The 12,174-nt window shown below is 48.9% G+C and overlaps 1 protein-coding gene and 1 pseudogene across 6 annotated transcripts in view; both read right to left on the bottom strand.

The window, feature by feature from the left end:
• Positions 1–400: 400 nt before the first annotated feature.
• On the bottom strand, positions 401–1,577 carry LOC106985255 (60S ribosomal protein L13a-like; annotated as a pseudogene).
• The window catches only part of ADAP2 (ArfGAP with dual PH domains 2), a 33,135-nt gene continuing 22,447 nt past the window's right edge, over positions 1,487–12,174 (bottom strand). For 4 of the 6 annotated variants that reach the window (XM_027034436.2, XM_027034435.2, XM_027034431.2 and 1 more), the window contains 4 exons: positions 9,556–9,618; positions 8,158–8,235; positions 7,277–7,505; positions 5,353–6,106 (listed from right to left, as the gene is read on the bottom strand). In XM_027034436.2, the coding sequence (XP_026890237.1) occupies positions 6,018–6,106; positions 7,277–7,505; positions 8,158–8,235; positions 9,556–9,618 (459 nt within the window). In that variant the 3' untranslated portion in view covers positions 5,353–6,017. Of the gene's footprint in view, positions 1,641–5,352; positions 6,107–7,276; positions 7,506–8,157; positions 8,236–9,555; positions 9,619–12,174 lie in introns of those variants that run through there. The other 2 variants (XM_027034434.2, XM_027034433.2) reach the window with 2 other exon arrangements.

Genomic DNA, 12,174 nt, shown 5'->3' with positions numbered 1-12,174 from the left:
ATTACTTTGCCTATCCTGGTTGATATATTATTGCCTGGATTGTGTTCCATGGTTTCCTCATTTGTAGTAAACTCAGCTTCTCCACGCCTGTCTTTTCTGAAATATAGACACAATACCAAAGACACATGCTCAAATTTTCCATCTTAAAAAATAAAATTTTTGAAGGGGCACCTGGGTAGCTCAGCAGGTTAAACGCCCAACTTCGGCTCAGGTCATGATCTCACGGTTCGTGGATTCGAGCCCCGGGTCAGGCTCTGTGCTGACAGCTCAGAGCCTGCAGCCTGCTTTGGATTCCGTGTCTCCCATTCTCTGTCCTTCCCTCGCTCGCACTCTCTCTCTTCTCTCTCTCAAAAACAAATAAACATTCAAAAAAATTTTTTTCATTAAATAAAATCTTTGAGAGAAGCATCCTCTAGCCACCTCTCCTTCTCTTCTCTACGAGACACCTAAGTTTCTTGAAAGAGCAGATTAACCAATGTTGTTCAAATGTCTTCTTGGGCACTTCCTAAAAGTTACATGCAAAAACATGCAATGGTTACCAGAAAAGGGGTAGGGGTGGGTAGTCAGCCCTAGATGTAAAGACCCATGAACAAGGCTCATTTTCTGTCGGAGAGTCTGACATCATTGTTAAATTCAAATAGATGTGCTGATCCACATCACTGTGACACTGGGTTCCAATGTTAAGAAAGATGGGAAAGGACAAGTTCCTGAATTTGTGCACTGGACGAAATGGCAGTATGACTGCCATTAACATCTATCAGTGCTTTGCCCTTACTGGATTCCTTCAGGGACAAAGTATATTTTGTCAGGGGAAGAAGTCATTAAATGTACATCATCCTTATTTCCACTCCACTTTATGTGAATTCAAAATATCCAAATATAAGCCCAAGCACCCTATTTTAATATTTATTTGTTTGTGTATTCATTCATTCCTTCCCTCACTTATTTATTGAGGAATAAACAATTTCATTGGGCTCAGACCAGGAGTCCGTGGGCCTCGAAGACTTCTGTGTATTTGTCGGTCTTCTTCTTCACATTGTTTTTGGCCTGTTTCTGTAGCCTCATGAGATGCTTTTTCTTCCCGTAATGGATCTTGGACTTCTCCTTCCTCTTCTCCTCCAGGGTGGCTGTTACAGCCTGGTACTTCCAGCCCACCTCATGAGCCAGGTGCTCAGGTAAGGAAATGTTCGTGTAGGCTTCAGACGCACAACCTTGAGGGCACCGGGAACCACCATCCCCTTTTTCTTGTCATCGGGTGGCAAGATCCCATCAAACACATTGAGGCGGTCCAGGGAAGCCTGGCCTCCCATGGTCCTGTGGGGCAGCGTGCCTTACACTGTCCTCCAGAAGATGCGGATGGGCTCTGGGGATGGGCCATGGGATGGGTTGAGACTCAGCGGCTTGTGGAGGAAAGCCAGGTACTTTATGTTTTTGTGGAAATTGCCAGAAGTGCCGATGCCCTCATAGCACACCACTACAACCTTCCAGCCCAGCAGCACCTGTTTAGACACAGTGGCTTCCAGGTGGCCCAGGAGATGGCCCCCGCCATTGAGCCCCAGGACCTGCCCCTCCTCCATCTTAAGCAGCTGCCTGGGGAAAACACCCCATTTTTAATGCCAAACTTTGTCACCAACAAAAATCTGCAAAAAAACAAAGGAAGTCGTAAACCCTGACCTCAATGCCTTAAGAAGCCTTCACTGGCACTGTTAAGAGAATGGGGAAAAACTGTTAACAAAATTGGGGGAAAATATTTGCACATCCCATGTTTGTCAAAGGACTAGCATCAAGAAAGTATAAAGAACCCCTGGGGTGCCTGGGTGGCTCATTCAGTTGAGCATTCAACTCTTGATTTCAGCTCAGGTCATAATCCCAGAGTAGTGGGATCAAGCTCCACCATGGGCTTCATGCTGGGCATGGAGCCTGCTGAGCAATCTTTCTCTCTCTGCCTCTCCCCCACTCACAGGCACGCTCTCTAAATTTAAAAATTAAAACAAAGAATTTTTTTTGCAATTAAATGATGCAGTTAAATGATGCAATTAAAATGATGCAATTAAAAAATGAGATATGGGGGTGCCCAGGTGGCTGAGTCAGTTAAGTGTCAGACTTTGGCTCAGATCATGATCTCCCAGTTCATGAGTTCAAGCCTCACACCAGGCTCTCTGCTGTCAGCGCAGACCTGCTTGGGATCCTCTGTCTCCCTTCTCACTGCCCCTCCCTCTCCCTCTCTCTTTCTGTCTCTCTCTCTCTCTCAAAAATAAAAAAAATTTTTTTTTGAAAAATGAGACATAGGCACAGTCACTTCTCCAAAGATATAAAGTTGGCAGATAAGCACATGAAAAGATGTTCAGCATCATCAACCGCTAGAGAAATGCAAATGAAAACCACGGAGATAACACTACATATCTACTGAAAACTACTAAAATTAAGACTACTGACAATACCAAGTGCTGGTGAAGATACAGAATGACTGGAACTCTCTGCCTGGTTCTGTGGCACAACAGACCATTGGACTTCTGGGCAGAGTAACTAGAACTCTCATACGTTGCTACCGGAAATGTGAAATGGCCTGCTCTGGAAAACAGTTTGACAGTTTGTTATAAAGGTAAACATACATCTACCACATGACCTGGCAGTTTCACTCCAATATTGTTGTGTGTATCCACAATTCGCTCCTTTTTATTGCTGAGTACTATTCCATTGAGTAAACAAACTGTGGTACGTCCATCCAATGCAATACTACTCAGCAACAACGGGGAAGAATTGTTGATACATGCAATGACTTGGATGAATCTCAGGGACGTTATATGAAAGAAGCCAGTCTCAAAAATCACATATGATGTAAAAAAAATTACATATGAATGATGCCATTTATATGACATCTCCAAAAACATATATCTGGACTGATGAAGAACAGAGCAGTGGTTGCCAGGGGGCAGGGGAAGGGTGTGTCTAGAAAGAGGTACACTAGGGAGTTTTTAAGGTGATGTAACCATTCTTTATTCTGAATGGGGTGGTATGAGGCCATATATATATATATGATATATATATATCATATATATATTATATATAATATATATATGATATATATATGATATATATGTGATATATATATGATATATATGATATATATGATATATATGATATATATATGATATATATATCAACATTTATAGAACAATACAAAAGAAATGTCAATGTAAAAAAATAAAATGTAAAAAAAAAAGGCTTGTCACTCTTTCAAATGGTTTCTTAATTTTTTTTTTTTTACATTTATTTATTTTTGAGAAACAGAGTGAGACAAAGCGTGAGCAGGGGAGGGGCAGAGAGAGAAGGAGACACAGAATCTGAAGCAGGCTTCAGGCTCTGAGCTGTCAGCACAGAGCCTGACGCAGGGCTCGAACTCATGGAGCTGTGAGATCATGACCTGAGCCGAAGTCGGATGTTCAACCAACTGAGCCACCCAGGCGCCCCCAAATGGTTTCTTTATTTGGCATCCCAGTGATTTTTATGCCTTCAAGCAATGTACTCCAGTAAGGTTTAAGGTGGGTAAGAGGTATGGCTTTCATTTCTGGACAAGAGAAGGAGGTTTAGGAAAGAAGAGATGGGAAGGAGAGCTGGGGTGCAGGCCCACAATTACACATTACAATGATGCTTGTGATTACTGCAGTGGCTTCCCAATTGGTCTCTCTGCTTCCTACTCCTATGCTACGCTGCTGTGTTGTTTTCCTCAATTTCAAGTCTGATCATGTGACTTTCCTTCTTAACGCCAGGTAGCTAGCTGTGTTACTGCCTGTGTATTTCTTTCTTCCTCTCTAGACAGAGCTCACGGGTAATTAAAAAAAAAAAAAAAGCAGACCCTTAATATACAACCCAGCAGGTGTTGAAACAGACATTTTCAAGGTGCTTTAGGAGCCAGAAGAGGGAGCACCCACATCATGTCTGGGCTGTCAGGAAGCCTCAACAAAGACACTCCAATAACTTTGCTAGCCCTCCGGGGGATCCATAGGAAACCCCCACAAAAAGCAGAGAATAAGACGCTCCCAGCCCTCTGGGTCTCCACCAAAATGAAGAGAGAACGCTAAGTGTCTTTCTGCACATGACCTGAAGAACAAAGAATCATAGAGCTGGGACCTCGGTGATCTATTTCTCTAACATTTCAGCCTTTCCAAGTTTCTTTCGGTTCCTCTTTGCCATCTAAGGGCCTTTGAACATTTTTTTCCCTCAGACGAGCGTTTTCCTCACCCTCTTCCTTTTGACTAACCTCTAAATACTTTTAAGGTTTCAACTTAACATCACTTTCTGGAGAGGACGGAGGCCCTCCCCTCCCCCTCCTTAGGGGTAACCCTGTGTTGCATGCTCCCACAGCAGCCTGTATTTTCCTTTCTGGACACGCGTGCCATTGTCCCACCCTGTATAAGAGTTGCCTTCCAGAAGCCTGTAATCTGGGACAGCAGGTACCATCTGGTTCCTGCCCTGTTCCCAGGGCTTGGCACAGAACCTGCCGGGGGGGGGGGGGGGGGGGAGGGGGGGGTGCTCAAAAGTATGCGTTGCTTGCATTGCATTTCAATAGTTAGTACAACTTCCTCATTTGAAAGCGAAAAACCAAGGTACATAGGTAGGAAAGTGAGGTGTCCAACAATCTCAAGTGAGAGGCAAAGCCAGAGCTGGCACGCCGACTGGATGGCTCTCTCTCTGCTCTGGGGTCCAGTGGGGTTCTCCTTGGCTTGCTTCTTTCTTCCCAGAAAGTTTTGTTTTGTTCTGTTTATTAATCTGGGTTTTAATTTCTTCTCAGATGTGCACAAAGATGGGACTTTCCCACGGACATTTTTGATTCATGTAGAAAAAACAGTGCTTTGGAAGAGTGAGAAGTGGATGGTCTCTTTAAAAGTGTCCCCCACTTCCAACTTTTAAGTTTGAACACTTTTGAATCTCTAGAAACTTTGCACAAAAAGGACAATAGAGACTCATCTATACTTCACCTGGATTCATCAGCTGCTAACATGTTGCACAGTGGCTCGCTTTCTCTAGCTCTTTCCCTGTATATATATTTCCTATCATATATATATATATATACACACACACACACACACACACACACTATATATATATACATACTATATATATACATATATATATGTCTATACTCTATATATACATGTACACATACACTTATTCTTTGCCAAACCATTTCAGAGACAGTTGTAGACTAAAAATTATTACACTTTACCCCTGAACACTTCAGCACGTATCCCTGAAGAACAAGAACAATCTACACAAATACAACATAATTATCAGTTTTACAACACTCTTGGCTAGTATACATCCATGTTCAAACTTCCCCAGTTATCTCCATTATGTCTTTTATAGCTGCTTTGTAAAAATCCAGGATCCAGGGGAGCCTGGCTGGCTCAGTCAGGAGAGTGTGCGACTCCTGATCTCGGGGTTGTAAGGTTGAACCCCACGTTGGGTGTAGAGATTACTTACAAATAAAAATCTTTAAAAAAATAAATCATAAAAATCCAGGATCCAGTCAAGAATCATGAATTGCATTTTCTTGCCTCCTTAGTCTTTTTAAATCTAGAACCCTTTCCTCACTACTTTATCTTTCATGATACTGACACTTTTGAAGAGTCCAGGCCAGCTGTTTCAGAGAATGTCTCTAATGTGAATTTGTCTGATTAGTTCCTCATGGTTAGATCCAGATTAAACTTTTTTTCTCTTTGAGCAAAAATGCCACTTGCATGACACGGTGGGTGGCTTTCCATTGCGGTGCCTTCATTTCAGATGTCCTGGGCCTTGAGGACATGTGCCAGAGCCCCAAGACCCCCAGGGCTGGGCAGTGGGAAGGCCTGGGGAGCCAACAGGTAAAGGCCAAAGCTTCAGTCTTGGCAGAGTTCATGGCCGGCGATGGCTGTTGCCTATGGGGCCCTCCAGCTGGGCAACCAAGGCCAAGGTGAGAACTTGTCCTTCCCACCACAAGCTCCGGGTGACCAGTGGCCAGCTCCTCAGCTGATGGGTCACCTGCTGCCGTGGCTGCCCTCTGTTGATGCAGCTGCCAGAGGAACAAGGAGAGAGCTGAGCCAATAACCACGGCAATGCAGTCCTACTGGAGAGAAGGGACAGCGAGGGGACAGAGCACAATGACAGTGAACAAGAATGAAAAACCGACCAAAAGGGTGCGAGACAGAGGGGACACACACACCAGAGAAGGAGAGAAAAGCAGAGAGTGAGAGACACAGAAACTTCGAGACTCAGACACACAGGCCCATGGGGAAAAGGAAGCACCAGCTGACGCCCTTCGCCAACAACTTCCAAGTCCGCTTCTTAGGCTCTCGGTTTTAAGATTTTGGAAAGTGAAGGGGCGCCTGGGTGGCTTAGCCGGTTAAGCGCCAGACTTTGGCTCAGGTCATGAACTCACAGTCCGTGGGTTCGAGCCCCGCATCAGGCTCTGTGCTGATAGCTCAGAGCCTGGAGTCTGCTTTAGGTTCCGTGTCTCCCTTTCTCACTCTTTGCCCCTCCCCTGCTTGTGTGTGCTCTCTGCCTCTGTCTCTGTCTCCCTCTCAAAAATAAAAAATAAACATAAAAAAAAAAAAATTTGGAAAGTGAAAAGTGTGTGTTTTATACTGGTCAGATTCAAAGGGCACAAGGGTTTCTCCTAAGCGCCCGTGTGGGGTCACCCACTCACTCACTCTGTACTTTTCCAAACACAGAAGTTCTCCCTGGTGCCCCCAAACCAGGCCCTGGGCCAGAAGTTTCCTGCCCTAACTCAGAATGTCTTCCCGTTTTTCACAGAGCTGTCACCCACAAAGAAACCTACTTCTAACACATCTGGGGTGAAGGGGAGGAGGAGAGAAGCAGACAGAAGGGAGGATCCAGAGAAAAGAAGGGTGCTAAAAATAGCCTTCCTCCTGTGGGTAGGGAGGAACCCAAGACTGGGGGCGGGGGCTGCCCAGTGGGTGTGACCTTAGCTAATAATAATAGGCCAGGGTTTTCTCAGGAGGAGAGGGACTGGGAGGGGTCGGGGAGGGTGGACAGAGAGAGAAGCTGCTGGTTCCTGGACACAGCGGTTCTGGGATAGGGCTCCCCACAGAGGAACTTTGCACTGACGGAGAGGGCTTTCTGATAATAATGTGCACTGTCTGTACTTTTCTTTGGCAGGAAGAGAAGAAAATGGGAAAAGCCATGACCTCGGCTTCAGGGCTCACGGCTGAACCCCACGAGGCCCCTTTCTGACTTTGGCCAAAAGGACCAACCCCAGGCCGTGCGTGTGTCTTACCGAGGAGGTTGAGGGGCGTCAGGGGGCGGGAGAGGACATCCTGAAAGCTCTCCAGCCATTCCCGCTGCTCCTTCTCGCTGGGGCAGGTGAAGACGAACCTCCGCTCAGGGGTGATGATGGTGAGGCCAGCTTTCCAGCGGTTCCCTCGGATGCCCTTGGGCAGGTCTTCATATACATCATACCCCTGCTCGTTGCTCCCAAGAAAAACCTGGCCCTGTTCAAAGGCATCCTGGAAATAGAAGATGTGTGGTCATCAGAGGCCACACCTGGGGCAGAGAGACACCTGCAGCCCTGCCATCTCCCCAGCTCTATTTTAGAAAGAGGTGTTTTATGTGCATGGCAGGGGTCTCTGCTGGGGATTTCTGTTTGCTGGGACCCAGAATGTGAAAGGGTAAAAAAAACATAAATCACACATGTGATCTGTTAAAATAATACTTGACATTTATGGACAGCTTATATGCCCCAAGATTTCAAGCGGTTTACCTTAAGTAACTCATACAATCCTCATGGCAACCTCTGAGGAAGAAACTGAGGCACAGAGATTTAAGTGCTCTGCCCAAGGCATACCACGAAGTGGCAGGGCTGAAAGTTCTAAAGCCCACAGTCCTAACCACTAGCCTCCTGGTGACAAGTGAGCACTGGAAACTGGAGGACGAGAAATGACCTGTTTAGCTGCATTGGCAGCATTTAGGATACACGACTTCCGGCAAGGCGCGAGAGAATAGCTCCACGCCTGGGAGATGACTTGGAGGCAAGCAAAGGTGGAGGTGTGTCCCTCGCTAGGCTTCTCCAGCCCTGTAGCTTCCCCCACGGTCCCCGGCTAGTACTGACCCCTCCTCTGCTTGGGGGTGCATTGGAGAGGGGCCGGCAGTGGCTCTTACCAGTGGGTTCTTGTAATAGAGCAGCCTCCGCTCCTGGGGATCCAGGGCGAACCACCTTTTCTTGAAAGGTTCTCTCTGCTGCAAAAGAGGGAACCTCATACCAGGGTCAGCCGAGCGGGGGGAGCAAAGAGGTCAGAGAGCCGGCCTGGGCTACACCTTGGGAGCTGGCCAGTCCCCTCCCCCTCAGACACCCTAGGGCTCCTCCCTGAAGGCTCTGCCCACCCTCTCACCCCCTGCCAGCTGCGCCCCGTGCCTCTGGGTGCTGCTGTGGGTAGGAAGAGGCGCCCTCCTCCTTCTCAGGTTGTGGACAAGAAGTCTCAGAAAAAGGAAGCTGGGGAAATCAGAAGTAGTCACTGCTCAGCAATGCTGAAAGCGCTGGCCTTGGCGGAATTGCAACCGAGGTCAGGGGAAAGAAAGCCCCCGGCAAGAATCACCGCGGACTGGCTGTGCCATTGGCTGGTGAAGGCAGAAAACACAATGTGCAACCCTTCCAGTCCTTGTTAAGCTGCCCAGGGGCTTTCTTTCACACCGATTGCCTAACCCCTTCCACCGCAGTCTTGACAACCATCTGGTCAACATAGTACACCTTTAAAAAATCAAAAAGCATTGAGTTGCTGCTGCTTTGGGAGTTTGTTTTGTCTTGTTTTGTTTTTTTGTTTTGTTTTGTTTTAGGGGGCTCCCTCTGCTTTCCCTTCTCCTCCTCCCTTCCCCTCTTCCTCCCCTTCCAATCACCAGGACCCTCACCAGCCAGACTCCTGGCTTGGAGCCTCACCCTTCTCAGCACCCAGGAGGGGGCTTAGATACCCTCACCACAGGCCTCCAAGGGAGGTCCAGGAGCGGCCAGGCTTCCCTGCCTTCACAGATGAGTGCAGATGAGCAACACTGGGGGTTGGGGCAGGTTCAGTGAAAGAGCAGGGGCTGAGTTGGAGGGAGGGTGTGTGTGCTGGGGAGGGGTGTGTCCCTGTGTGTGCAGAGGTGTGTTTTCTCAGACCAATCACGAGCCCCTGTCTCACTTGGACGGACGGTCCCGGTAGGTCCCCAGCACCAAGCACACGAGGGTTCTGGCAAGTGCAAAAGCTGTCCCCCAAAGAGTCCCTTTTCAGCTCTGCTCTCCCAGGAGTCGGCTCAATTAGACGGAGCCAAGGAGAAAGAAGCCGCCGGTGATGCTGATAAAGGAGGGGATGCCCACGGGTCAGGAGATGCGCCAGCACGATGCTGGACCACATACCAGCTCACCAGTCTCCACTTGGTCTTTGGCCCCAAGAACTCACAAACACTGGGTTACTTCCCTTCCTCTTCCCACCCCCCTAGGTCCCCACTTTCCTACTTCCCAAATCCTGCCCCACTGCCTACTGGAACCAGGGCCCTGTGAGTCCCACAGAGAGCGGTGAAATGTACCTTTGGGCCCGTCTTTTCCATGAAGCCTTGTTTGAGGTAGTTCCTGGTGATGAGGGGCACGAGCTGGGGGAAGAGAGACATACACTGAACCCCTGACTCACATGCCAGGGGCTCAAGGCTCCCCAACAAAGGGGAAGTTTGGAATGGGGAAGGATGTGTGCTGGTGGTTCACGGGGCTATATTTGGAACGTGGGATGGGTGCAATATTAACATTTCACCAGAGGCAGACGACAGCATCTCAGATGTTTGCAGAGCTTACCGGCAGAGCCGAATCTTGGTTTAAGGACTTAGTCTAAGGATTCCTTCAGTATCCCCAAGAGGTAGACATCGGCGAGGCTCTGAGGAGACCCTCCCGGTGTCATCAGGGGGCATATTCTGAGGGTCTACTCTGTGTCAGGCTCTGGGTGCCCTTCTCAACCACCGAGTGAGGTGGGTTTTTTTGTCTTTAATTTTGTAAATGTTTTATTTATTTTAAGAGACAGAGTACGAGCAGGGGAGGGAGAGAGAGACACACACACACAGAAGCAGGCTCCAGGCTCTAAGCTGTCAGCCCAGAGGCCGACGCGGGGCTCGAACTCATGAACCGCGAGATCATGGCCTGGGCCGCAGTCGGAGGCTTAACCAACTGAGCCACCCAGGCGCCCCGCGAGGTGGATATTTTTATCTTTGCTGGACATCTGAACACACCAGGCCCCAGAGACGTGGTTGGGGATTTTCCCTGAGTCAGGCTGCTGGTAGGACAGAAAGCTGGGATTCACACCTAGGGCTGCCAGACGCTAGACAGACACTCATGGTTCTCCCGCCACTTCACCATGACACTGAGCATAAACATGCCAGAGCCCTCTGGCCAGGCCCCCGGCCAAGACCTGGTCCTTACTGGGGATTCTGACGCAGGCGCACAGGAGATGGTAGCAGAGTAGGCAAGCAGAGAAAGTTCTGGACTAGGAGCAGGGGGACCTGGGATCTAGCTGCAGTTCTGACCTTGACAAGGTGTATGACCTTGGTAAGACCTTATCCCTCTCTGGGCCCATGTTCCCTGAGTAATAAGGAGACTGGATTGTGTGATCTCCAGGAGCCCTTCCGGCTTGCCAACCTGTGCTCAGAGAGGTTTCCAGGAATTAACGCTGGCCCCCTATACCCTAGGGAGTCAAACTGGCAAGCCTAGAGCTTCCAAGGACAGCCCAGGCTTCCGAGGGCAGAGGGGGTTCTCCAGAGCTCCAGAGCCCAGGACGGGACAAAGGGGAAGTAAAGTCTGGGAAGTCTGAAAGGAAGAAAACTGTGAAGAAAATAAACTCCCCTTTCCCTAAAATACATTCTGCAGGCCTTAGTTCCTTCATTTGGAAAAGAGAGTCCCAAGCTGCTTAATAGTCTGAACCTGAGCCAGGGCAAGGCTGGGCTAGGCCTAGGGAAACAACCAGAAGAAGGCAGATCACATGGATGGAGTGCTGCTTGCTGTACCTCAGAAGCCTTGGCTCACTCGATTCTCACAACAGCCCTGGAAAGTAGGCGCTGTCCCCATGGTGACAGAGGAGCAACCCGAGGCTCAGAGAGGTGAGGTGATATGTCCCAGGTAACACATCAGCTTCTCTGACTTCAGAGGCCACACGTTTCTTAGTCTAGAACCACGTTCCGCACTGGAACTCTCAGCTGTCTGACCTCTGCATCCCTAAGCTTGAGGCAGGTCCAGGCAGTTGTCCAGAACCTCACACATACCTGGGCACAGCAGGAGTTAAGGCAGCAGAGAGATGTGGGGGGGGGGGGGGGGAGGCGGTGGAGATCAACAGGGGGTGAGGGGAGGCAAGAGGACATTGAGGAGTTGGCCAAAGACCAATTTCCTCTGCAGGGGTCAGCAAAGTTGGAGAGTCAGCCCAATGACTCAGGCTGAGAGTCTGCACTTTGTCCTCCAAGATCTCCAGTCAGCAGGCAGCACCCACAACGCCTTCCTCGCAGAGCGTGCATTCACCCATGCTGGGTGCTGACTCTGCAGACCCAGAAGGTCTTGACCCTTGGCTGGAATCGCTCCCAGGGAGTTGTGATCTCGGTGCATCACCAAGCCTGGAGTGGACACCCATTTCCAAAACTTAGCTCCCTGAAAACCGTGGAATTAAGGAGAATCTAAGCTTTCAAGGAGGGTCTAACAGTTTGGAATAAGAAAATACCGGGCTGGGGCGGGGGGGGGGGGGCACCTGGGTGGCTAAGTTGGTCGTGCATCCGACTCTTGATTTCGGCTCAGGTCATGATCTCATTATTTGTGAGTTCGAGCCCCACATCAGGCTCTGTGCTGACAGCGCAGAGCCTGCTTGGGATTTTCTCTCTCTCCCTCTCTCTCTTTGTCTCTCTCTGTCTGTCTGTCTCTCTCTCTCTCTCTCTCTCAAAAAAAAAAAAAAAAGTTCCAGGATTAATATGGCATCTCCACCCCCATCATTTACAAAATCCTCTAAGAGCAGGGCCTAAAGCAGACACCAGCCCATAGCACCTCAGAGCTGGAAGAAACCCTGAAGATGACCCAGACCAACCACCGTCTTACAGATGTGGGAACTGATACTTGGAGAAAGAAGTGCCATAACCAGCAGCTGTCAAAGAGCGAGTTAGTGACAGGGCATCCTTGAGAACCCAAGC

Source organism: Acinonyx jubatus, chromosome E1, assembly GCF_027475565.1.
Source record: "Acinonyx jubatus isolate Ajub_Pintada_27869175 chromosome E1, VMU_Ajub_asm_v1.0, whole genome shotgun sequence".
In the NCBI taxonomy this organism is placed as follows: Eukaryota; Metazoa; Chordata; class Mammalia; order Carnivora; family Felidae; genus Acinonyx; species Acinonyx jubatus.
The sequence above is the reverse complement of the archived record's forward strand: the minus strand, read 5'-3'. Positions and strand labels throughout refer to the sequence as shown.